Here is a 26,849-nt window from a genome sequence, read left to right as displayed (position 1 = left end):
AATGCACAGAAATTGATAAAGTGGGTAGATGGGCTATTTTAATTCAATAAATTAATCATTTTAAATATCTATATTTATGCTGTAAAGATTCCAGGAAAATCAGAGATGGTTGAGGAGAAACTATTCTACAAATCTGTTGATTTGTGCTGATTTTTTACCTTCTTTCAGTCTTCAGGACTGTTTGTTCCTCGTTTCTTTCCTCCATGTTGCACCTGTCAGAGGGGGCGGGGCCTGTGATGTCACCTGTATCTGGGTGGGGGAGGGGCAACATTCACCTCCGACTCTCCGCTTCGTCTCCGCGGCCACAAACTGCTCCTCCTTCAGCCACAAACAGCGAACTGAGCCGGACTAACATGCCGTGTTGAAGGGGAAAAGTCTGGATACTATGCAGAGCTGCGTCTCCATCACGGTTTTCTGCCAACATTTCGGATTTTTCGTGGATTTTCTGTCGCCTATCGGATAGTAGAGAGCGACGCTTCCGCTGGAGGATAAAGAGCAACGAGATGGGGAACATGATACTGATGGCGCTCCTGTTGCTTCACCTGCCCACAGGTGAGGCTTTAAACTCTTTATAGTAAACACACCGGCCGCCTAAAGTTTGTTATTCTTAACATATACCGTGTTTTTCTTTTCTGTTTATCCTGAGGAATGTCGAGAGACGCCACTTTGAGCAAACAGTCGAAACTAACAGTAAAGTCTTGAGGTTAATTATCGACAGGTGTAAACAGGACAAGGCCGAGCGCCGTCACGTGACTGCACTAGATTTCTAGAAAACAAAAAATAAAAAAAAATTTAAAAAAATCTCATCCAAACAGCTCATTAAAAAAAGAGATGCTGTAATGAAACTAATTGTCAGCTTTCTTGTCACAAACTTTCAGAAATTGAATTTATCTCATTGCTTAGTTTGGATTTTAATTAATCTTTAAAGTAAACTCGACTATCTGTACATCTGGCATCATCTTATAGTTGCATGTTTAGAATTAAGTAAATACAAATTATGAATTTGATCCAAAAAAAAGTCAAATCCAGAGAAGTTTTTGGCTTGTTTCTTTTCTATTAAATATTAATATTACTAAAATGTTTACAGACACTCACCTGAAGGTTCTTGGAGTGTAATTCTGTTTTCTACAGTCACCATTCATCTGGATATTTAGCTATTTTTCCTTTTTTAACAACAGAAGCTGCACATTTTGATATAGTTTGTGTTTGTCAGCTATCATGTGTAAACAAGGACTCGCTGTGAATGAATTACTCACAAAACCACCCCCTGAAAACTTCGATTTTAACCCACAGCAGTCTGACTAATGTACTTTCTCTTAAACAATGGATGAAAATGTTCACTTCTCTTTTTAGTTTACATAAGTAAGTTTGCAACTAATTTTTATTTCTAATCATTAGTTGCAGCCGTTCAATATAACTAATGATATAAAATGTCAGTAGATGGTGCAAACTGCTGATCAGTGTTTCCTGAAGCCAGAAATGACATCCTCAAGTGTCCTGTTTCACCACATCCCAAAAATATTTAGTTTACTGTCATAGAAGAGCAAAGAAACCACAAAATATTTACACTGAAGATGCTAAAATCTGAGAATTTTTAGGTTTTTCTTTTGAAAAATTAAATAGTTATTTAATTGAATAGCTGACATTTGATTGATTGTTGCAGCTCTGAGCTAAGTTTTCTTCTTTTTCTACAAGTATGATGATACCTGCATAATATGTCAAACTGTGCTGTCGCCTTTTGCTTCTTTTATGTATGTTCTGCCAAAATGTGTCTTGAAAACAAACACTGATTGCACACAATTATATATATTAAAAAATCAGTTGTAATCAGTTGTTTTAATCAGCCGTGCAGTGCTGCAGCTAATGACAGTTTTCAGTATTGATTAATCTGCAGAACACCTCGTCTGCTCATCAATTAACTGTTTGCTCTACGGTTGGATCAGTTAATCTACTAATATTTTCAGTCCTTACTTCTGGTTCAGAATATTGATAGCTAATATTTGTTTTCCATTCATGGCCTTTGTTGTTTTTGTTTAGTTGTTCTGAATGTCTTTACCGCTTGTATTATGATCTGTCTGACTTTCCCCTTTGATATTAATGACTCTAATGTATCTTAGAGCTGTAATTATAGTCATTCATCAGTTAATAGTAGAAAATTATCATAAAACATGCAGCCCTAATTTTGATTATATTTGGATACATAAATAACCTAGAAAAGCTGTTACACATCAGACAAGATAAAGTTCTTAGCTTTTACTTTCAACCTTGACTGATATTTGTCCTCTCTCATCAGCAGTGGTTTCCTGTCATCAGTTTGTTTTTCTAAACTCAACATTATGGATCGTGACTGACAGCTGTTATTGCTTCTAATGACACAGTACAGAACGTGCTGCAGTTAAAGACTTATGGAGTAAAGTGTTAACCAGTCCGGCCAGATTCTTACCGATCCAGCATTCCAGAGAAATCACTTGAGATTTTCTTTAGTCTGAAGTTGCTGTAATTTGAGTTGTGAGGCACGTAAGCTGCTGTTTCACATTTTATCTTCCATTTCATCTCGCTGCTCTGTTCCTGCTTGTTGCAGAGCTGCTGTCCATTCAGGTGATTGTTCCGGAGACGGAGAGGAGGACGATGCTGTTCGCCAGTGTGATTCTGCGCTGCGATTACTCGACTTCAGCAAACCCTCAGGATGTCCTGGTCACCTGGAGGTACAAGTCCTTCTGTAAAGACCCGGTACTGGAGTTCTACTCCACAGGTGAGGCTGCAGGTGCAAGGAGAGTCTAATGTTAAAATTCAGTTATGCTGCTGAACCAAAGGATGTGATGGAAAAAAAGTTATGTGAATTAAAAGGTGCACAGAGGTTATACACAACTTGTTGAATATTTAACTGAAGCTACAGCCGTTTACCAACTTTAACCAAAATGCTTTTCCTCACCACACAGGACTCAGGATGTGAAGCACCTTTTTGCAGCATCATAGTCCTGTGTTTTGCATTATTGTGTGGAAGTGTGAATATTTATAATTGTGACTTACTGTCTCACAATTATAAATGGATGTCATTATGGGCACCCCTGTAGCTCACCCAGTTGAGCGGGCGACCCATCAACAGGGGCTATAGCAGGGTTTGAGTCCTGCTCATGGCCATTTGCTGCAGGTCCTCCTCCCACTCTTCTCCCCACTTTCCTGTCTCGCTCTTTCACTATCCTGACTAATAAAGCCAGAAGGCCAGAAAACAATAGTTAAAAAATACATGGATGTCATTATAAGATCTGGATCTCAAGATAATGCTCCATGGAGTAAAAGGGTAGGAAAAAGAATGCATTTAACTCTCCTGAGAATCATCTGTAAGAGTCTGCAGAACAGCCTTGGTCCGGCTGCAATAATTCTGCTATAGTGGAAAAATAAGCTCTGACTTGCTGGTGTTTCTTTGAGCCGGTCACAGTTGTCTTGGGTGGCGGTTTGCCCATAAGGCAGCGATGGTGCCTCTGCAAAACAGTGTTGAGATGGAATTACTTTTGATGTAACACATGTGACAGTTAGAACCCTTTTGGACAGAAAAAATGTTTTTATGGAGAAAACATGTCTCTGAATCAAAGCCCGGGTGTTGCTGGTGACATTAATGATGGCTCCTCTGTAATCAGGAGTTCAAGTTGTGTGTTTTAGTGGGACAAATAATTGAAACAGTATTGATTGATTACACCTTTGTTTTTCCTGTTACGAGAAGTCAAAGTCTTGAGCAATCAATGAGAGCTTTGTGTGCTCAGGTGAAAAAAAAAAAAACTAACTTCCTGGAACATGATTTCACCCATGTCCTTCACTGAGGGTTTTCTTCCTCCCTACGATTAATCCCCGAACAATTACTGGCCCTCTCATTTAAAATGTCAAAATATTTTAGGATAGCACACAGCAACAACAAGACTGTATTTAGTAAAACGTGTGTAAAGCAGCCCAACAGCAGTTTCTCTCCTGTAACTTGTAAAGGTTGAAATGTTGCAGCATATAGTGATGCAGCATGATTTTTACCCAAAGAGTTCAGTAGATCAATTTTTTCTGAACCTTTGGTGTGTTTTAGTAAAAAGGGGTTCGATGTTAAGACGTTAGACCCACCAGTTGAAGAACGTGCATGCAAACTCTTACAGCACTGAATAGTGTTTACTTTTGTATTTTTTCCAGAGAGAAGCCTGTGGTCAAATATTGGCTCTGTGATTTTTTTATTTTTTTTTTTACAAAAACATGCTGCGAACAATATTAATTTTGTGTTTTCTTTAGTGCATTTTACTCATTTCAAAATGTATTTGGCATGTCATTTATTTAGTGGAAACAAACCTGCACACTTACTCCAAAGCAAGCTTGTTTTAATCATTTTGATCTTATGAAAAGCTGCATTGGATCAAAATGTCATGAACTTGATTTAGATTTTTAATCGTCACTTTGGAGTAAGTGTGCAGAAGTTACTGTTTCCATTATGGCTTTTAAACTGCTGTGCACCTACTCAAAGTGCATATAGTTACAGCCCTTTGTCAGTGTACTTTTTCTACCCACATAGAAGTTATAGACAACCTAACCAGGATGTTCACACCATACAAGAGCATTGTTTCAGTCTTGCAAACATGTTGCATTCAACTGCAGTATTTCTTGCAGCAAAATGAGCAGAAACTCTTCTGGCAGACATTCTTCTCTCAGAAAAAAAAATTCATTCAAATGTTTGATTTAGTTGTTTTTCTTGAAATGTGGTTGCAGAAAATTCCTAAATACCTTTCTAAGAGCGAGCACAGGTTTAAGTACTGAGAGTGATGGTGGCTGTTTCGGTTTCACGGTCCTGGTTATGTTTGTGTTGGCTTCTTTGTACTGCACTGACTTCTCCATTAAATGTTTTCATGAGTTATTCCCTGGAACCAGTTTACTTTTAATATTATTATTACACCTTTTCCTGCCATGATAAGCCCAAACTGTAGTCTGTAGTACTGATGTTAGAATAGCAAAATGTCACTGCAAGTAAGAAAAAATATCTTATCAACCTAATATCATAAGGCACATGTTGTCTTTGAAGCAGCAGCATCAAATCTGTTTTAATATGTGGCAAACTGTTCTATATTTCTAGAGATAGAAAGATGGTTGTACTTAAATACGCAGAACAAAGAATTGAGCAGTACAAAGTAACACTGACACTGACTTTAATAGAAAAATGCAATAAGTTGAACCTGTTTCACTATTTTTCCTCTCTTTCTGAAGCCTATCAGGCGGCTCTGCAGCTGGGTCAGGACCCGTCCAACGACTGTCCGGACCGCCAGCGCACAGTTCGCACAGTGATCCAGAAGAGGGGCCTCAATGAGCCCATTCTGGGCGCAGACTACAGAGAACGCAAAATTACTATTCAAAACAGTAAGTCTGATTCCATCTTAATGAAAATGTGTAATCTCACTCTAGAGTAATTTGTGATTTGTTTACATCTTAAGACACCATACAGGCTTTGTAGAAATAAGGACAATGTCCTGTTTTTGCTTGGATATTTAAGAGTTTTATTGTGGTATCTGAGCATGTGTTCTCCAGTCAGTGCATTACTTGCTTTATAATATTACTGGCTTTATTTTTGTTTTTGTGCAAGTTGAAGCAAACACAGTATAAAGACTACAGATATTCCTAACCACTGACTTCCCTATTGATGAAACAGAAATTCAGCTTAGACTGCTGTACCAGTCTAGAAGTAAAAATAAAAGCACAGTGTATTTAATAAGGTCAAGCATTGTCCAAAAATAGCAATCTGAAACTGTTAACCACATCCTTCATCAACCACATTGTACAATGAATGCCACTGGAATCTGTGGAACTTAGTGCTGTGTGTGTGAACATTGCACTTTGATTCCAAAAAGCATGCCAACAACTCACTAATAATATGCCCACATGCCTGTGTTGAATGTGGTTACACATCGCTCCAGTCAATGGGTTATAAGTCAGTTTATTCATAAAGAGCTTACATACAACCATATTTTTTAGTTTTTAGATTACAGTGTTGCCAGACCGCTCAGGTTCTATGAAACTGGTCCTGCTTTCCACCTTGTTGGGTCACAATGTCATAGAGAGAGGGGGGTAGTTGTAGGTGGCTGCACAACATCATAGATGCAACAAATAATTAGTTTAACCAGCTCGTGTTTTTAGTGCCAATTAGCGAGGACAGCAACATTTCATCGTCAAGTCAACTAATCTCACACATCCCTTACAAAAACTGTGTTCAACAAGATACTTAAACACATATAATGCTTATGAGCTTTGCTGAACATCTTTTTGTATGAAAAGAAATTTTAGTTGACTTTTACTGCAGTGATCCATTTGAGAATAATTCTAAACCTAACCTGCCTTCTAATGCTCAAGTGCTGTTTTCTGTCACAGAGGCTGACCTGGTCATCACAGAGGTGATGTGGTGGGATAACGGTGTGTATTTCTGCAGCATTGATGCTGCTGGAGACACCACAGGAGACTCAGATCGAGAAGTCAAACTCATCGTGTTCCGTAAGTGGCCTCATTTAGCTAAGTTTGATCGAATAAGATACTCAAAATGTGAAAGACTGAAATATCAGTCATCATGTTTTCCTGTCCTGTGCTGCAGACTGGCTGACAGTCCTGTTGATCATCCTCGGTGCTCTCCTGCTCATCATGCTCCTCTGTATATGCTGCTGTCAGTGCTGTCCACAGAGGTGCTGCTGCTACGTCCGCTGTCCATGTTGTCCTCAGACATGCTGCTGCCCGGAAAAAGGTAGGAGAGATGCTTTTGTCCTTTGTTTATTGTTTACACACAACTGGCAAGGAGGTAAAATCCCCTGATCAAATCAGGAGGAAGGCACGTCTGTGGTGCAAAAAGTATTTAAACTTTTATTAAGTAAAAATGACAATACGACAATTTTTAAATTCATGAACTGAAATAAAATACTGCATCTGCATTGATCTTAACTTTGTAAAAGTACACAGCAGAATGTACTTAAAGTATCCAAAGTAGAAGTGTTCATTATATTAAATAATCACCAGTGTTTCATTATTTCATGTCATTTCTGAATAAAGTTATAGAAAATGGAGGTGTATTTTTATGTTCGATAAAGATATCTGATTTTCACTAGTTTATACACAGTTGATTCATTTAATCTAAAAGAATGTAATGTCTTCCATAAACTGAGACTTTAAGTCCATGAAATAACTTGTAACTACTGCTGTCAAATAAATGCAATGGTTTCTTTAGCTGAGTTGAAGAAGTAACATAAAAAGCAAAAAAAAAAATACGAGCATCTCTTAAAAACAGCACTTCAGAAAATGCACTTGGTTCACTGTTTGTTGACGTTCACAAACAAACACACAGACGCAAAGAGAAGATGTGTTGGACACGGAGCTCTTATTTCATAGGTCGAATTGTATTCATGTGCAAAACTTGTTTGACTTTCTTTGCTTCAGAACATGTTTTGTATGTGGTATGCAGCATTAATCTTTCTTTTGAAAATGAATGTCAGCTGCCGAATGTGTCATTGTGTGTCATATAATCGCATGGTGGATGAGACACATCAGTGGTATGACATTTTTAAAAAACCATACACTGTAAGTCAAATCTCTATCTTACCCATCAACTGATTTACTTTGTTTGTCACAACACTGTGATTTGGAACATGGCTGATACTTGCACTTTGCAAACAGAGTAAAATAACAGACCCTTTTACTGAAGACACAGGAAAAGCACAGATGTAAAGTCAGTGACGGATGATTTCCCTTACGCTGCTTTCCAAATTTCTGCTGTGTGATTTTTAAAGCCCACAAAGACTGACATGATCCAGTCTTTACCTAAACATTCTCGCTCTTATTTTATCTATATATCCAACTTCAAACACTGAATGCTTGATCCTCTGTGCTCTTTCAGCTGTGATGCAGCACCGGATGCTGAAAGAGGCTCAGAAGGCCATGGCACCCTGGATGAATGGTCAACCCATTTACGCTCCTATTAGCTCTAATGCGTCCTCACAGGGCGTCCCCGTGCTGTATTCAGGTGAGTGACACAAAAGCACAATGAGCCTTAACCTTTATTCCTTTGTTGAATGCTTTGTTGCATCATTTGAGGGCGTGTGTTTGGTTTGGCCTCAGAAGCTGGAAGACACAAAGATGTCAAATAGAACACAGACTCTGTGCAAACATGTATATCAGCAAAAAGCACACAATGATATAAGTAGTTTTGTTTTTCTAATGATAGTACAAAAACAAAAGCACCAGATTTGAATACAACTTTAAAAGAACATGAAATCAAAACATTGATTACACAAAATGACTTATTTTTCTTCTAAAGCATGAATGTGATTGTAGTTTAGCCTTGAGTAGTGCTGTGTAGAACCCCCATCAGATGGTTAGTGCAGCGTTTATGTAGTTTAAAAGGCAAAACTCAGGGCAAAGAAGTCCTCGAAGAATTCCCTGTTGCTTCTAAGCCTAATTTCTAAGTGCACTGTAATAATTGAAAGCAGACTAAGTGAGCTTCTTCTTTTATTTGTTTGGTGCACAGTAGTACTATTCAAATAGATTTTAGCCAGTAAACTCACAGTAAGTTTATTGAAAAAACTGCAACAAACGGAACATAATGTACTGAAAGCAAATACTCCTAAGTAAAGGTATTTGTTGTGACCAGCCCACCCCGAGCCTCCCTTTAGCTCAAAAGAGGAGTGTTTCACCTTATTATTTTTCAGCCTCCTGGTTCTGATTCACTCTTCCCACTCTTACTGCAGCATTTTAAGCTGTTTTCAGTCAAAAAGCTATAAAAACCAACTGTATATGACCAGTCCAGCACCAAATGAGAGATATTTAGCAATTAGCTGCTAGAGAGACAGATATTTTCCTCAGAACTTGATAGAGATCAAAAACAGAGCTAGAAGCAGCGTCAATGTTGGACTCCGATTTATCAGTTGATCAAAAGCAAAGATCCCAAGTGAATGATATTACACCATGACTGCATGGTGTGTAAACATTTCAACTTCATAGGATGAAAATGTGTCACTGTTGTGTTTATAGCTTGTTTCTGTCAGTCAGTTGTTGCAGCTTTAATTGTTGTTGCATATCTCTGAATTCTGTTGTGGTCTGACCTCTCCGTTACTTTGGCTCCAGGCTCATATGCAGACTATCCAACCAAGCAAAACTTTGCCATGGCTCCCATGCAGATGTCTCCCATGGCACTGCAGCAGCAGCCCCCTCCTCCTCCTCCACATCACTACAACAGCAGCATGCGTAGCAGCGGTCAAGGTGCCACCCAGGTGTTGGACTACCTGGAGAACCAGGTGCGAGGGCTGGATGTCGTGCCGCCTCTAATGGTTCCGCATACAGTCCAAAATATGCACCCATTACAGTCTCACCCACAGCCCCAGGTTGCCCCTCCACCTGTCCCCTACTCCCCCGGGCCCCCAAGTATGCTGTCAGCGCTGGATGAGATGGGGGTGAGAGGGATGGAGAGAAGAGTGATCACTTTGCCTCCTATTATCCAGCGTGTGCCTGGTAGTGGTGATGTAGCCAGAGGAGGTCAGAGGATGTCCAGCCAGTCCAGCGGCAGCACCAACCGCTCTGGTTTCCCCCGCGGCAGCCGTGGATACAGAGACAGAGACGTCTCTCCTCCCAGGCGGGGGATCCTGCGTGATTACAGCGACGATTCGGATCGGGACCACAGGCGAGGACGAGAATCACACAGGGGATCAAGGCACGACAGAGGAAGCTCGGCAGGGAGGAGAGGAGGTGGGTCCAGACCTCGTACCCGAAGCCGAGACGACCTGATGGAGGAGCTGCACGGCAGAGCATCTCGGAGGGAGCGGAGCTATTCTCCTCCACAGCACCGCAGAGGGTCCTGGAGCTCAGAGGAGGAGGACAGCAGGAGGAGAAAAGGAGGCAAAGGCAACAATTGGCCAGAGAAGCCTCCCAGCTACTCCTCCATCGAGATGCAGACCGGACGCAGTAACGGCAGGAGGAACTACAACCATCTGTCTGTAAGAGCCACACACAACTTCTGACATATGCTCTGGACTAGAGGTCTGCTGAGAGTCTCTTTGTGCAACTGTGTTCTGTCTTTTTTGTTGTTGTTCTTCACCACTTTCTTGCAACACTTTCTAACCTTGCTAGCACTTTGGCTCTAATGTTGCCTGTACCAGTCAGTCCACTGCTTTGATCTAAAGTAGGATATCCCAACAGATTCTGAAAACCAAATAATCGTGCAAATATGTAACTCCAAGGAACCTATCATTCAGTAGAAATCCAGACTGGCAGTGCAAATACTGGGCTTTTGAACATGCATGAATTGCAAGTGTGTTGTGGCTCACAGTGGACATGTTCCTTAACAAGTTAACTGCAGTGGGATTCAACTACACTGTTTATAAGAGGTCATGTGAGGCAATAGTAGCTCTGTCATGAGATGTAATTGATTGTTAATGGCAGCTCCATGGTCATGTAATGCTTTATTGACATGGTTGGTGTACATGGGCTCATCAGACTGCTTCTAAATCAGCTGGAGAATAAAACTATGAAAAAAACGCAATAGTCACCATAGACATGTTGAAAATACTGTACATTTAGGGAGTTTTCTAGTTATTACTCAGACATCATACATTAATATAAAGTCTCGTAAAATGGTGTTTTGGATGGGTTTTTCAATCAAAAGTTTCCATCAGTAGTGGATTACCAATAAAATTTGTACTGACATTCACGATCTGATCATCATGAGGTTCACATTTGTGGCTTTTAGCGACATGTCTCCTTAGTTCTTATACAGATCGCTACGAAAGGTTATAGTTTCAGACATCTCATCATAAATTATAATAACTTGACAATTCCCTGACTTTAAATCTAGCTCTATGGTGAAAAATATACCATGCAAGAAAAAAAAAAGAAAAATATACCGTGCATTCCAAATCACACACTTTTTTACTTTCACTAAGTATTATAACTGTGCTTAGAAACTATTCAGTTTCATTCAATAAGTATACAGTTGGAACCACCACTTTGTTTTAATATTACATCTTAACATTATTAGACCATCTTGCACGTATATTCATTCAGTCTGTAGTGTGTAATGAGTCTGTCTGCTCAAGCTTGTTTGCACTTGCAGGAAACAGCGTGACATACCTGTAGGATTGTCAGAATGGCCAGAAAAGCATGCTGCAAAATGCAACCAGTTGTACCACATCCTGGTGCTTTGACATAATGCATTTGACATACTGTGCACTGGGACATGCAAAGTCTGTTTCTCACATGCAAAATAGTATTATGGCATTGGGCCTGGAACGCACCTACAATGTGTCGAATACTTTAGTTTATGTTTAGTTTAAATACCTGCAAGACCAGTGACATTCCCATCAGCCTCAGCTGTACTTTTGTTGAAGCCTAATAAACAAATATTATTATGCTTAAATAAAATGGTAAATATTGCACCTGCTTGTCATCTGGATGTTAACATTTTGAGCAAGTTAGCATCGACCTCAAATACCTGCTTTGTCTCCATACACCTGCCCAGAGCTTCAGTGTGACTTTAGACTTTTAGTCCCGGCTAATTTCTTTCTTTCATCTCTTTGTGCATCCTTGTCTTTTCTTCTACTTGCATGCATTAAATCATCAGAGCTCCCTCTTTGATTCTAATCTCACATGTGTCACGTTTCTGTCTCTTAGGATAGAAGCTCCCATAGCAGCACCAGCGTAGTCATCTGAACCATTTCTATCTGTTGACCTTTCCCTGAATGTTTCCACAACTGGCAAAATGAAGACAAAGAGTAGGTACCTTAATCTGTTCTGTCAGCTGAAGAGATAGTTTTTATCGTGAATTTTGATAGTGAAAATGTACTGTATGGATGTAGTTGTACTCTGTATGCACTGTATGTAATTACGACAGAAAAAGTCCTTTTTATGTATGTCGAAAAACATTTGAGTTAAGGTTGTATATTCCAGATAAGATGTAATTTTATTTAGGCCTTGTCCACATGTACACAGGTTTTTTTTTTTTAAACATATCCTCTTTTTTATGTGTTTTGGCTTTTCATTCACAGACAAACACAGTTTTAGGTCACTAAAAATTGAGCTTTTGGCAAACTTCTTCCTTTGTGAAGATATCCAGAGACACCATTTGCCGTGTTGATGTTTAAACAGGGAAAACTGATTTGGCTTGTGGTGTCGAAGTGATCCCTGTTAGAGGTTGGTTATCTGTCCAAAATATCATATCAAGATCTTGTCACAATCGTCCCCACAGATTCAGTGGAACACATGGTTAGTTGTGCTATGGCTGCCTGGATACCAAACCTGTCACACCACAAATCTCTGCATTGTGTTTGCACTTTGACAGCGCTGGTATTTATTTATTTTAATGATTCTGAAAAGCAGATTATATGCTTACAAAAAAGATCCACGATATAAGATCATTAGATTGCCCACCCATATCCGTCATTACCTCCTTTGTTTAAATGAGGTGATCTTATGCAGCAGCAGGCGTGTCCAGAATAATGCTGGTGCTCACCTCGCCAACAACTCATGTTTTCTGCTTGAATGTACAGTTACTCCTCAACTAGGATACAGAATCAGTCTACACATATTATTCCCCCCTTCATGATGTGCTGTCATTATGAGAAAGGCTCTAAACCGCTTTTTTTCACCTTTTTTAAAATATTTTTTTCATACAAACATACAAAATCACCCCAGTCATGCTAGAATGATCAATTCTTTCCAAATAGTCAAAAAAATCACAATATAAATTGCAATAAATTAACATATTGCAACACCTGTTTTTGACAATAGCATGCCACCCTAATATCTACAGGGTTATGGTTCTAGCGCCACCCAGTGGTTTGTCATGCTCTTGACAGTGCTTCACTTGGGTTTTGCATTTTTATTTGAAGATTCTCTTTTGGGAACGGAAGAGAAAAACGCCTGTTTTATAGAATACCGTTGTACTGATGGACGAGGCCTGAAACTGGTGTCTTGTTTTTGACATAAATAATGTTTGATTGTTGTCCGAGCTGTTTGAGACTATAATTTGTATTTGTGTTGTCATTTTGGTGATGGATAAATTGTCCTTTTGGTGAAGTAAATATAAAACAGTTTCAACAATGTGATTGTTGAATACTGTAATATTTTGTGGATTATGTAGGTCTGTCATTGTGATTATGTGATGTGTCTTTTGCACACACACAGTACGCATTTATTTTTTGTTTTGTTTTTTTACAGTAATACCCTATTTTTGCATAATTTCTTGTTTTATTTAAAGATTTTTTTTGTATTTATCCATGAAAACATTAGAAGGCAGCAACAACAGAAATACAAACTATACTACATGGACATTTTAGAAAAAAACAGACAGATTAATGGACATTTCGCTACTGAATCCACAACAGCAATAAATAATTGTGATTTTGGTTAATGTTTGCTCATGTTATGACTAATTCAGATGTACCATCATGAAATGTGTGTTTTTAATAAAACCTTTTATATGCAGCTAGTGAAGTGGGTCCTTTATGTTCTTGGATTGAATTTGAATACAAAAGATTTATTGAAAATGGATCCTGACACTGACTAGCAAGTGGGGAAGCTGCCCTCAGCTTTAGATCTGCAGGTTTAATGTGATTACTTGCATGTTTGTTTGGAACTTTGCAGCACTAAAATCAAAAACTAGCTGGGTCATAAAATGCAGATTTCAAATTGTTAATTTTAACTTGATGTATGAAAGCATAATACATAAATAAAAAAAGGGCAAATCATAACATTTAAAGTGTAAAAGGTATAGAAAGGTGAATATGTGAATAACAATTTGTGTTATGAGACACTGCATTAATGAGATCTGTGGCTGTTTGTTTTGTGTGATCTCTAAATATGTGGGGTTATTGTTCATTTGTTTCCACCATTATTAGGTTTGTAGGTTTATTTTATGAATTTTTAAGATACAAGGTAGTTGATACTTTTACTAAGTTGCCAGGTTATTAGGTAAAAATTGCTAAATGGCTTTTTAAAAAAAGGCAGTCTAACAGCAATAGATATCCTTATATAGGTAATGTTCCATTTTGTTTAACTAATGCGGTCATTTTTGAGGCATTTATGAGGTTTGATTTATTATATCATTGTGCACTGTAGTTGCAGCTGCATATTTTGCCGTGGGGGGGTATCCACACAGGTTAAGAAAGGCATCATTTCTCTTCAACATGCAGCTGCTTTACTTCGAAGTCTGAGTCTTTTCAAATGGGAGACACTGGAAGATCCAGTAGAGGGAGCCACTGGCTGTTAGAAAACCTGCACACTGCAGAGTTCAGGTGGCTTTGTCTTTGTGTGTTTCATTTACGCTTAGTTTTAAAATGTTATCTGTTTAAGACTAATGCAAAAGAAACAAAAATGTAAAATGATAAATTGTGGCACCATGATCAGCATTACTGGTTCAGTTGTAGTACATTTGACTAGTTTTTAGTTGTTTTCAGTTTATGCACCAATATTCAGGAAGACCATGCATGCAACTTGTGCGCAGCAACCATTAAATAAAGGCACAATGGTGGGGGTTTTGCCTTCATGAGACTTATTCAGAGAGAGTAATGCTGCATGTTGGGGTCAGATGGGAGCACCGGGGGGCGGGGCCTCCCTGCGGTCTGATTGGTGGCCGCGGATCCTGGAGAGGCTGCCTCCGACTGGGGAAGTGAATCCGCCAATGTCAAAGGACCCTGGATCAGCTGTTAGCTGTCGATCCTCCTCCACGTCCACTCAAAACAACGGCAGTCAATAGGAGCACCGGACAAAGCGGACAGAAGTGCCTCCTATGAAGATAGACGTCCGGTGCGCAGCAGCTTCACGTACTCTCCAGGTGAGGCTAACTGATGCTTAGCTTGTGCTAACTAGCATTAGCAGCAGCGCCGATTGTTCCATAGAGAAAACGCTAATTATCATAAAAGCAGCGGGCAGCTAACAGTAGCTAGCAGAGCTGATGCAGCTGCACACAGCAGGGTTTCTGTGTGGTCATGCTTAACACTTCGGCTGGTGTTTTAGCCTCCGCCGCTTCATCATGTAGCTAACAGTTTGTTTTTATTAGCATGAATACCTGCTGTGACCGCAGCACCTGTTGTTTATCACCGTAAGTGACTCAGCTCTGAGCTAAACGGGCCGGTTTCACTCACTACCAGCAGCTTGTTTACAGCAGGAACTCGTATTATTCTCGGTATGTTTGGCATTTCTGGGTCATGTGTCCTTTTTTCTGAAGTGGAAGGTGACTGTGTTCAGCAGCTCCTGTGTGTGATGAGTTTTTCCTCCCCGCAGGCAGCATGAACTCTCTCCCAGGAAGAGCCGCTCTGTCTCTGTGCAGACGCACGGCCGCGGGCGGGATGAGGGTGTTTGCGGGCTCCCCGGCTCTCCCTGCAGGTGGGCTGCCGGCCGACAGGGCCTCCTTCCAGGCTGTGCGGGTCTGCCACACCGGCTCGAACCGCAGCGTCAGCACCAAGAAGAGGGGCTACGACATCACCAGGAACCCCCACCTCAACAAGGTGAGCTCACCAAGGTGTCCCTGTCTGCCCACGTCTGTGCTTCCACATCTATCAGTTAAATGAGGTTCTTGTGCAAATATGTAAACAAAACCCTTAAAGGTCTTCCCCAGGTGAAAGGGAGGCTCACCTGTCATCTGGTCTACACTCTTTATATACTCTGATATTGCATGTTTTCCTCTGATGGTGGGTCTGGTTTTGGTATCCATCTGAAGCTTTTATTTTTTTTCATGCTAACAAAAAATTGATCAAATTGTGTGATTTATTTTCTGTGAAAAAAAAATGGATGAAAACGGTTCCCAGAATCCCAGAAATGTTTTTTGTCTGACCAGAGTCCGAATCCCACTGGTATTTATTTTCCTTCTATAAAATGCAGTCAAAATCTGAAAATATTCACATTTTAGAAACTGGATTTTTGCTTTAAACATATTTAATCAATGAACAAATCATAATTGTTGTGCATCCTGTAGCTCAACTAATCAGATCAAACACATTCAATGTCATAATGTGGATACACACACACGTGTATTTATATATACAGACCACAACCACTGTGGTTCAGGTTATTTCTGTCTTTGTGTCTTGTTATGCTTTAGTAGCTTTCTTGCTACTGCTGATAGATAATATGTGTGATGTTATGAGTGTACACACACACACACACACACACACACACACATACACACACACACACCCTATGCACAGAGGTGATAATAGCTCTGCTGTCAAAGGCCTGACGGTCATATACTGTGGACAGTGCTGCAACAAACCACACACACGTGGTTTTCTCAATGAGAAATTATATAAAGCCCACTAAAAAAAAAAAACAGACCCAAGATAATCAAGTCTTTACAATCAGCAGATATTACTGAACAAAAATAACACTCGCCAGTCTTTTACATGACAATTAGTTAGAAGTTTGCAGAATGTGTGATTTTTTTATGCAGCAAAGGTGTCTGAAAATGGAAACATGTGTTGTTGCTGTGTTCACATGACTGTGTCTACAGACAACATAATGCCCCGCATACGCTGTACTATGATGGTGGAACATTTATGAACAGATAATACTAAAAGTGTCATATCTGTTTGCGATAGTGGAGTAACAAAGCTATGAATGGTCTCCCAGCAGATTCCTCTAGCGCCTTTTTAAAATTTCTGCCGTAGTAAATAACATAATAAATACTTATGGGGAATTGAATTCCCACTACCGTCTTTTTCCACTGTTAGCATGGAAGTAATAGTATTTTCTAGTTAGAGGAATAGGGTCTGTACATAATGTAGACATGTATGGAAGTTGATGTTGGTGTTGCCACACCTGGATAAGTATGGAAAAAAGTAAAGAAAATATTTTTAAAAATAAGGTGTTTCCAGTTTATAACTGCTTTGCAATTTGTAAAATATGAAATTCTGCTAACCTAAAAATGAGTTGATTTTACAAGCAGAGAGTTTTTCATGGCATTTGGAGCCGGCAGCAACGTAGGAAGTGTGTTGTACAACTGAACACACAATCCTGTGCAGAGCTGCCTCTGTACCTGCATGTCAGCCTGCAAAACAGCTTTGCCTCATGTGGTTCTTAAGGACACCAAATCCACGACCATAGCATCTCTAATAACCAAACATTAAGCTTGTCATTTATGAGTTTTAAATTGGTGTAGTAATCATATAAGTGAATGGAGCACAAGTAAACCGTACTTTTACGGCTGCATTCATTCGCATGGACACGGTGAATAATTCAGGCTGCATGGAGTTTTTTCAACTCATTGTTGGTTCTTATCAATCAAAAAGACCAAAAAATACAGAGAGACTATCATATAACATTATTTGCAATGAACTTTGGAAGAGTGAGTCGAGAAAAGTGTAGAATTTGTAAACACAAAATGTGTAAAAGCCCCAGAGTTGGTCAGACACCCAGTCCTCCACCACAACCCTCACTAGTGGTTAGACTGACTGCATTTTTCCAAACTTAGGATAAAGACAGTACGTTTATCTGCCTCGCCAGCACAACGAGGACGGCAGGACAGATAACAAGGTTTAAACTGAGTTTATTGCTTTTATTTTGGTTGATAGGAGAGCGGTCGCAGTCGTTTCCACTGCAGATGCTCAGTCAGCAGTTACATGCTGACTCACAGGTCAGGGAAGTGCAAAGCGTCAGGAAGTGGAGCACTGCTTAGATTTAAAACAAAAAACAAATATTTAAACTACGTAGTGGAATCTTTGTGCTGGCGTTTGCTCATTTTCAAGGGACATTTTCCTGCACACCATCCAGTTTTGTGTGACGCTGTTTGACACTAAGCGCCTCCACCGGCTACTAAACATTAACGTTTTTTATTGAGGAAGGATGTTCTCACATTTTTACAGCCCAGAAATCAGCCCTGCTTTGCAAACCTGAATTCAACAAATATCAAACTGAATCTGCTCTTAACCGTATAAATTAACATCCTCGTATTCTTTACTGTATTTGGCCTTGAACAATATAATGCCGGTTTTGTAACTTTACAGTAACCGGTGATAATCTCATTGCAGTTTACAGCTTTCACCCATGTTTTTGACAGGTTATGCATTGGAGATTTATTGTGACTGCTGCTTAAGAGCATCACTTTAACAGGTTTACCTCTTGAACTGCTTGCTCTAATAGCTTTAGCTCGACTCTGTTAATCTGTGACTTTCTCTGCAGCCACGGTCACCTTGCTCCGGTAAAATGGTTTGCCTGTGAAAAGTTTTCCATCCACTTTGGTGATTTTTATTTTCAGAAAGTTTCCCTTAACATACGACTTCCTCTCTTCCTGTCTGGTGCTGCTCTGGTTTGGTGTTTTGTGCATGAGTGTGTCTCCTTTTAATGACCTCCAGCTGCAATGCTACAGCACAGACTGAAGCAAATGCTGCAGTTCGGTGTGAAATCCACAATTATTCTGAGCAATCTTCCATCCAAACGGGAGAAGAAGCTCACATGAAACTTAGCAAATGTAAACACCCAGTATCGCGTTTCACACTCTACTCTGCCGGCATGAATAATTTACAAGGACATCAGCGCTTACAGACCCACGGTAAAGCAAACTGAGCCCAGAAGGCCAGTTTTATTCCTCATGTAGGTCAGTGTTTTCTCTGGCGTGCAGGAATCGAGGGGAAGCGACGAGTAGCGATAAAGCAGAGTCGTGGAAAGAGAAGTCGAGCTGACAGGGGAGTGGGTTCAGGCTCCCTCACTATTGGACAGAATAAATAGATTAAACCTCGCACTCCCCCCCTCGAATCACGCTTTAGGAAGCCTGCCAATGCCAAGGCAGAGGGGCACAGGGCTGCTTACCTGAATAAAAACTCAACCTCATGTTGTTTGGTTACCAACACATCTCAGGACTTTTCAGTGTGCTTTTCTCTACCAGTGTTTTCATGCAAGAGTGTAATTTCTGATCAGGAGAAAACATCAAAAAGACCACTGTATTTGGGCGCGGGTATGAGTCACAGCTAACCTCGCGGCACAGGGTGATGACTAACACATGAGTCACTGTGGTCTGGATCGTCCTATTTAGTTTTCCCTTTTTCCGAGACCGTAGCGTTGTATAATCGGCCCTCTTTCGCCCTGCAGGGAATGGCATTCACCCTGGAGGAGCGCTTGCAACTGGGCATCCACGGCCTGCTGCCCCCCTGCTTCCTGTCCCAGGATGTGCAAGTGCTGCGCGTCATGAAGAGCTACGAAACTCGCGTCAATCCTCTGGACAAGTGAGAGAACAGACACTCACAATGCGAGCGTGCACGAGCGCAGTGCATGAAGGTCACACGGCAGCTGCAGATGCTCAGTCTTGTTGGATCAGATCTTTTCTAGTTTGGTACATCTGTTGACAGTGTTTTTGTTTTTTTAATCATCGTAAGATTAAAAGATCATTCAGTGTCACATCTAAGGCTTGTAAAGCTGAGTTCAGAGGCCTCGAAGTTGAATCACACACCATACATTATGCTGGATGAGTTCCCTGTGGGACCCCTTTTCTCCACATATTTTCAGTCTATATTTACACTGTTTGATAAATTGTCAGCCCGTAGTAAACCTCTTAACCTCCGCTCTCTTATTTTTTTACTAAAAAAAAACCAAAAGCTTAGAAGTGTTTTGCTTGTTGGGCTCTTATGATGAAAATAGTTTACAGCACACAGTGATTCAGCAAATATGTGCCCCTATAGATGATGGAAAAGATAAGAAACCACAGTTTTGCTGCATATGCACTATTGTTGCTGTGGTGTTAATGCTTAAATATTGTTTGAAACGTGAGGTATCGTTCTCAGATTTGTCTCTTGGCCCTTATCCAGGCTAGTGGATGCTAATAAAAGGCCGATAAAGTTTATGTATGTGCACTGTAACATGTCGCATTGTACAACAAGACAGAGGCTGCAGCCTCACAAGCAGCTCTGTGTGGCTGCACTTAGACACAGCGCTACTTTGAGCTGTGATCATCAGCATGCCAACAATGTTAACATCAGGTTAGTCTCACTTAGCCCTGCACCTCCCTATCATTCTACTGTAGGAGGATAAAAGCTCTGGCTTGTCTGTAGAGTACTACTAAGTCATACTGAGCTTGGACAGAGCTGATTGAAGGATGCAGCTCTTGTGTTCCCTTAAAATAGTGACGGGTGGAACATTTGAATGCAGGGAGATTAAAATACACAACGCAGCACTGCATGATCCAAATCTTCTGCAAAACTTTCCATTTTTGGTGGAATTGGTTGCTCGCCCAGAGACTGGTCTTGTTATTTCTCGTATTGAAGTAGATTGTAAAAATAATAACACAGAGACAGCAGTAGGAGAGGACGATCCCTGAAATGAGCAGCATGATCCTATGTTTGATGAGTCAAACTAAGATCAGGGCAGGTGTGATGTTTGCTATCTTAGTTTGATGTGTTAGTATGCAAATATTTGTTTCGTAAAAGTGACCACTAAGGACAGCTCAGACCGATGGGATTGTCCCTGGTTTTTCAGGTATTTTCTTGTAAATCAAAATATTGGACAAGTTGGATTTTTGCCTCGATTTTAGCATGACATAAACAGTCATAGTGTAATTGAAATAATTTCATCTGGTTCAGATGGGATCAAGATATGGCTGCAGTTAATTTCATCAAAATCAGTCGAAAACACCTTAAGACATATGAATTGACAGCAAAGAGGTTAGGACGCAGACAACACGGGTGCAAATCAACAACAACAAAATCAACAGGTAGACTCCCACCTGATCTGTTATTCTCCTGCTCTCTTATCTACATCTCCCATTGCCATTACTAGAGACAGCCCTGGTGCGAGTATGATGGGGGAATAAAACACCAAAATGAAAAGCAAAGCAATCTGATGATAGAGCAAGAAAAAAATTACAGTGGATTAAAATAAACCACTGAATAGTTCTAAAGTTGAATAAGTTAAAACTAGAACAAACATCAGGGCTTCCCCAAAGTCATTAGGCTGCATCCGCTGGGAAGCTTGAAAGTTTTTGCAGAGTTTCATGGAAAGCCTTTCAGTAATTGTTGAGCTATTTCAGTCTGGATCACAGTGGGCCATCTAACAGCTGAGTGACATTACCGTCTCCAGGCGACACAGTTCTGCTCATGACATTCAGCTTAAATTCATTTTGCTTTTCGGCATGTGACCCTCTAGACAGATGATAATCATAAGACAGTAATAACGATAGAAACGCAGCTTTCCAAAACAAAAATCTTTCTGCGTCTCTCTCTGTCTCAGGTACATCCTCCTGATGACGCTGCAGGACAGAAACGAGAAGCTGTTCTACCGTGTGCTGACCTCCGACATCGAAGAGTTCATGCCCATCGTGTACACTCCCACCGTGGGCCTGGCATGTCAACAGTATGGGCTGGCCTTCAGGAGACCACGGTGACACATTTATTTCATATTTTTTAATATTCACTTGTTAGATGTTGAGTTTACAAGTTAAAGTTTGGCAGTAATGTTTCTAAATAAGCTACGTTAATGCAGTGGTTCTGTCCCCCAGTGTGAATTTTTAATGTGGCATGAGTAATAACTTTGTTGTTCATGCATTAATGCTTTAAAAATGTATGTGTTTATTCCACAGATTAATCTGCTTTCTTAACATTAACGTTTTCTTTTGAATGAATGAATGAATTGAATATATTTCAAACAAATGGAAGGGGAAAAAATGTAAAAACAAAAGAAAATATTTTTTAAAAGAGCATTAAACAGATTTAAAAAAACAATAATAATATGGCATAATCAAATCACAATGTTAACAAGTTCGAAAAAGGAGTGGGAAGAAGTATACACTTTTAATTTTGACTGCCCCATTGCATTGCAATTTTTTAAAATAAATGTCGACTTTACTTTTATATTTTTCTTACGATGATCTGGCGACCCCCCTGAAATTGTCTTAGGGACCCCTATGGGGATCCCGACCCCCAGTTTGAGAACCACTGCGTTAATGTCTGTCACAGCATGGGCTTAGATGATGGAGAAGATATTGTACTGTAAAACTAGTTTCTAGCTTTTAAATGTATGTTTGTACATCAAGCATTTATTATTAAGGCTTTAGTCCATATGATGGACAACTTTTCTTGATGCTTTCCTGATCAACTGCGGTGAATGAAAGCCTAAGGCATGCAGCATCTAAAACTTTTCATCATGAACTCAATCAAACCTGTGACTGGCTGCTGCCCTACTTGTTAACAGAGGACTCTTCATTACCATCCACGACCGAGGCCACATCGCCACCCTGCTCAACTCCTGGCCTGAAGAAGACATAAAGGTGCACACCACACACTCAAACACACACACAGCTCTGAGAAGCGAAACCCGCTGTAACCGCATGTCCGACTCTGTTCAGGCCATTGTGGTGACGGACGGAGAGCGCATCCTCGGCCTGGGCGACCTGGGCAGCTACGGGATGGGGATTCCTGTCGGGAAGCTGGCGCTCTACACAGCCTGCGGAGGGGTTCAACCGCAGCAGTGCCTCCCTGTGCTGCTGGACGTTGGAACAGACAACCAGGTGAGCGCGACCTCAAAAACCGCAGGAATCAGCGTTTATAAGCTGATGTTGCACTTCATATCTGTCTTTAATCCGCCGTTGCAGATTCCAAATCAGACAAGATCAGAGAATTGCTGATAAGACTCAATTATTGTTTACTGATTGACAGGTTCCAAAACAAAAAGACAATGGCAAGTTGTCTCTTACTGATTGACTGATTAAATGTTTGGTTCTGGTCCAGGCGCTGCTCGATGACCCGCTGTACATCGGACTGAAGCACAAGAGAATCAGAGGAAAAGAGTACGACGAGCTGGTCGACGAGTTCATGCAGGCAGTGACGGACAAGTGAGCAAAAACGCAAACGATTTAAAGAAGTGAAGCTGCTCCTGATGTCTCGACTCATCGCACTGTTCATGTTGCAGGTACGGGATGAACTGCCTGATACAGTTCGAGGATTTCGCCAACAGCAACGCCTTCCGCATCCTCAACAAATACAGGAATCGATACTGTACCTTCAATGACGACATCCAAGGTGCTTTATTATATTCAGTCATGTTACTGCTGGCCTCCATCAGGCAGACAGTGTCTTATTGCTTTTATCCTATATATACATCACATTGAAACATTTTTAACATGTAAACATCCAAAGTGTGCCGTTACTTCCCAAGATTCCCATCCCAGAAATACAAATCACCACAAGGACAATTAAAACATGAATTAATATAATGTGAAAACTGAGCAGAGCAGTGTGTAATTATGTATTTATATTTATCTATTTTTTATGACTCTAAGTCACCAGGTGCACCAATCCTCACTTGACATACTGAATTTAGTCTGTCATAAAATGCAAAAGGAGGCCATATCTAACCACATGTAATGTTTAAGGTTACTTGTAGAATCTGCTGCTTAAATAGCTTTGTGTATGCAGTCATGTCTGCCTGTTTATTACCCTGATCGAGCTGTTGTTGGAGCTTAAAGAAATCTTGTGTTCTTTCAAATCTGAGTCCTTAAAACAAGACAGCCACTGTTGCTACAAATGCTAATTCTCAGAGACACAGAGGTGGCCCCAGGTGGTCTAAGGTTTTAAGACTATGTAAAAGCAAAGTCCTCAGTAAGCTTTGTTTCCTTTCGTCCCCTTTCTCTCCCTCCTCGGCCTCATTTTAACGTTTTTCTATCTAACATAGACTCTAATCAAGAAAAATCTGCAAGCCAAAAATACATCAACTTTGAGACCATAAATAGAAAAAAATATGTTTAATTCTTTTTTCTTTTTGCATTGGCATGTTTATCAGTGACGTAGTAAAACCTTGTGTAGCAGGAACAGCACTAGTTGCACAGCATCTAACTAAAGCTAACTGGTTCTATCTGGCCAAGCAAAGCTATCACAGCAAAACCCTCGTGGTTAATGAAGCCATAGAGTTTGTGTTTTGTTGCTAATGAATGAGTCAGATATGTTTTGGGGTTAACCATGAAACTTCAATAGGAAATTGCTTCAAATTTGGCCCAAATGTCCACAAGGACTCCAGGAGTAAACTGATTAGAATTTAGTAGTCACACAACATGTTTGTGGCCAGTAATTACTACAAAGCTGCACAAAAATGTAAGTTAAATTAATAAAGTGATCACATTTTATTTTAAAAACTACAAAAGTCAACTTCATGTGACGTCAAAATATTCAGTAAAACCACTTTTCTGGCCATTATTCAATGCCATCAGCAGAGGAGAGGTTTGCAACCATGTTGAAACTGAGCTGACTGTATAGATCTTCTGTGCTATCGGGTTAAAGATACGTGTGAAGCATCTTCACTGTACAATTTGTAGCTTCTCAGCAGCAGCATCCACATTTATATCATTGTATAAACACATTTTCTTTTATTAGAATCCACCTTATTGTCTCAGCATGTGAACACATGCAAATAGGACTTAATTATGCTTTTTATTTCTCTCAGTGGTTGCACACTCTAACGCAGTAGACATGCAGCAGAACAGGAACAACAAGGCCTCACAAAATCAAATCACAAAAAAAATTGCCTCAAGCGGTTTCACAATCTGTACAACAAACATATCACTGGAAATCCCAGTTCTTCTTTTATAAGCTGCATAGTCTCACTTCAGCTCACATCTCAAGATTCAGAAAATGTAAAACCAGCTGTTTAAATTACTAAATGTTCTGTATTGACATCCTACATTACTGTATGCACTGCGTCTGATCATATCTAACCTGAGGGTGAGGGCCCACAAAGGAGGAATCTTTACCAGAATAAGAGAGTTAAAGAAACTTTTTTTTTTTTTGCTGCACAAAGTTAGGTTGATTTTCTGTAAACAAGCACCGAAAAATGTGCTCTTTGGTCGAATCGGTCTCGACTGCTGCACATGATCTGCAGCCGATACGTCTTGTGCTACCAGAGAATAATCACAAGTGTGTTCTCTCTCCTCCAGGCACGGCGTCTGTAGCTGTTGCGGGAATCTTAGCTGCTTTGAAGATCACCAAGAACAAACTGTTAGACCACACTTTTGTTTTCCAGGGGGCAGGCGAGGTGAGCGGATTTGCTCTCTAGGACTTTATTCCATTTTGAAGTAAAAATAGCCGTCCTTAATCCCTAAGTGACAAGACAGGCTCTCTGCCCAGATGACAAATTTAGCTGAAACAGGAGATGCAGATGGAGAATTGAGTGTTGTTTTCTTTTCTTTTTTTCCTACCAGGCTGCTCTTGGTATTGCCCACTTGCTTATAATGGCCATGGCCAAAGAAGGAGTAAGTCAAGCAGATGCTGCCAAGAGGATCTGGATGGTCGACTCTAAAGGCCTCATTGTTAAGGTAACTTGTCTGTTCATATGCGTATATGAGCCACTAAACGGCACCATGCGGGGTTTTAAAGAAGGAACATTTTAATGTAAATGCAGGGAAGAAGCCACCTGAACCACGAGAAGGAGGAGTTTGCTCACGATCACCCGCACGTGAAGACGCTGGAGGAGGTGGTTCACACCATCAAACCCACCGCCATCATCGGTGAGTCCAGCGGGAAGGTGAAACACACGCAGCAGAGAAACGTCGAGTCTCTGGCTTTGTTGCAGTTTGAATCCAGAAACAACTTTTAAAGCGCATTTAGTCAGTGTTGTATATAAAAGACTTTTATAACCCACATTGTTTGTTTCATCCTGACCAGTTGTGGAAAACTCAATAAAGGTGACTTTTTTTTGTTGTTTTTTTAACTCCAACTTTGCTACAAATCAACTCATCCTAATCTTTTTATTCACAAGATTTTTTTTAAGTGGATGTTCATGCATTTAAAATCCCAACTCTGCATGTATCATATGATGAACTGGCACACTTTTAATCCAAACTGTTGCACCACTTTGAAGAAATCGTTGAAATATAATTCAAAGGAAAATTTATTCCAGGAATGAAACATCAATTTGGAGACTTGTATTTTTAGTGGCGGAATCCTTCAAATTGTTAACATTGGTTTAACATTGTGATGAAGCTCAAACTCTTGCTGTTGGAAACCTGATTAATCCTCCCTTTTGGAATTTGCCCTGAAGGTGTGGCTGCAATCGCAGGAGCCTTTACAGAGAAGATAATCAAAGACATGGCATCCTTCAATGAGAGGCCGATCATCTTTGCCCTCAGTAATCCTACCAGCAAGGCCGAGTGCACAGCAGAGCAGTGCTACAAGCTCACAGAGGTAATGTTCAGCCTGACTGCAGGGTGGCCGAGTGCACAATATAGTTAGAAAAGACAAGCTTCTAATTAATTCAAATCATAATTGAAGTGCCGTGTATATTTGCAGCCTATCATAAAGACTAAGTGCTTACCTTGGCAAGACTTTTTTATGTTTTAAAAATCTGCATTATTTTGTGAATCTGTGCTTTTATTAGCACTTTCATTGCAGGACAGTGCAGTCAGTTTCATATAGCAGCTACAACTTGGTATGGGAAATGTCACACCAAGTCGTAGTTGACCAACTTTTAACAAAACTCTTCGAAGCTCGACAAGAATTTCCCCCCCAAAAAGTGAACTTAACTTGCCTGCGTAGCATTATGACATTATGAAACATGCACAACTAAGTCAGCATGAACACATTGTTAGCTCGTTCCATAGTCCATTATCTTTCCAGAAGTATCTTATCTCCTTCCTCCTCTCTTTAATCAGGGCCGGGGCATCTTTGCCAGCGGGAGTCCCTTCAACAAGGTGACGCTGTCTGACGGACGCAGCTTCTACCCCGGGCAGGGCAACAACTCCTACGTCTTCCCCGGAGTTGCTCTGGGCGTTATAGCCTGCGGAGTGCGCCACATATCTGATGACGTCTTCCTCACGACTGCAGAGGTACGTTGCTTCAAGTACCACATATCCACATGTATTTATGAGATTTTAAAATTCGGAAACTGACACCAGTATCATT

General features: G+C 40.3%; 2 protein-coding genes across 2 annotated transcripts in view; both read left to right on the top strand.

Annotated features, from left to right (window-relative positions):
- The first annotated feature begins 314 nt into the window (after positions 1–314).
- Positions 315–13,222, top strand: ildr1b (immunoglobulin-like domain containing receptor 1b). The gene is made up of 8 exons (XM_008275573.1): positions 315–552; positions 2,582–2,752; positions 5,230–5,379; positions 6,385–6,504; positions 6,602–6,748; positions 7,892–8,017; positions 9,118–9,983; positions 11,656–13,222. The coding sequence occupies exons 1-8, from the start codon at positions 504–506 to the stop codon at positions 11,692–11,694; spliced, it is 1,668 nt and encodes a 555-aa protein (XP_008273795.1). The 5' UTR covers positions 315–503; the 3' UTR covers positions 11,695–13,222.
- A 1,408-nt stretch (positions 13,223–14,630) lies between these two features.
- me3 (malic enzyme 3, NADP(+)-dependent, mitochondrial) overlaps positions 14,631–26,849 on the top strand; it is a 15,949-nt gene continuing 3,730 nt past the window's right edge. Inside the window, exons 1-13 of the mRNA XM_008275572.1 lie at positions 14,631–14,815; positions 15,265–15,488; positions 19,063–19,196; positions 21,193–21,342; positions 22,153–22,228; positions 22,307–22,468; positions 22,689–22,792; positions 22,870–22,979; positions 24,887–24,984; positions 25,151–25,264; positions 25,351–25,456; positions 25,990–26,132; positions 26,600–26,773. Coding sequence (XP_008273794.1) covers positions 15,270–15,488; positions 19,063–19,196; positions 21,193–21,342; positions 22,153–22,228; positions 22,307–22,468; positions 22,689–22,792; positions 22,870–22,979; positions 24,887–24,984; positions 25,151–25,264; positions 25,351–25,456; positions 25,990–26,132; positions 26,600–26,773 — 1,590 coding nt within the window. The 5' untranslated portion in view covers positions 14,631–14,815; positions 15,265–15,269. The remainder of the gene's footprint in view (positions 14,816–15,264; positions 15,489–19,062; positions 19,197–21,192; positions 21,343–22,152; positions 22,229–22,306; positions 22,469–22,688; positions 22,793–22,869; positions 22,980–24,886; positions 24,985–25,150; positions 25,265–25,350; positions 25,457–25,989; positions 26,133–26,599; positions 26,774–26,849) is intronic.

The sequence above is a fragment of the Stegastes partitus genome, unplaced genomic scaffold (genome assembly GCF_000690725.1).
Source record: "Stegastes partitus isolate 25-593 unplaced genomic scaffold, Stegastes_partitus-1.0.2 Scaffold55, whole genome shotgun sequence".
NCBI lineage: Eukaryota > Metazoa > Chordata > Actinopteri > Pomacentridae > Stegastes > Stegastes partitus.
This window is presented reverse-complemented; position numbering and strand designations above follow the sequence as displayed.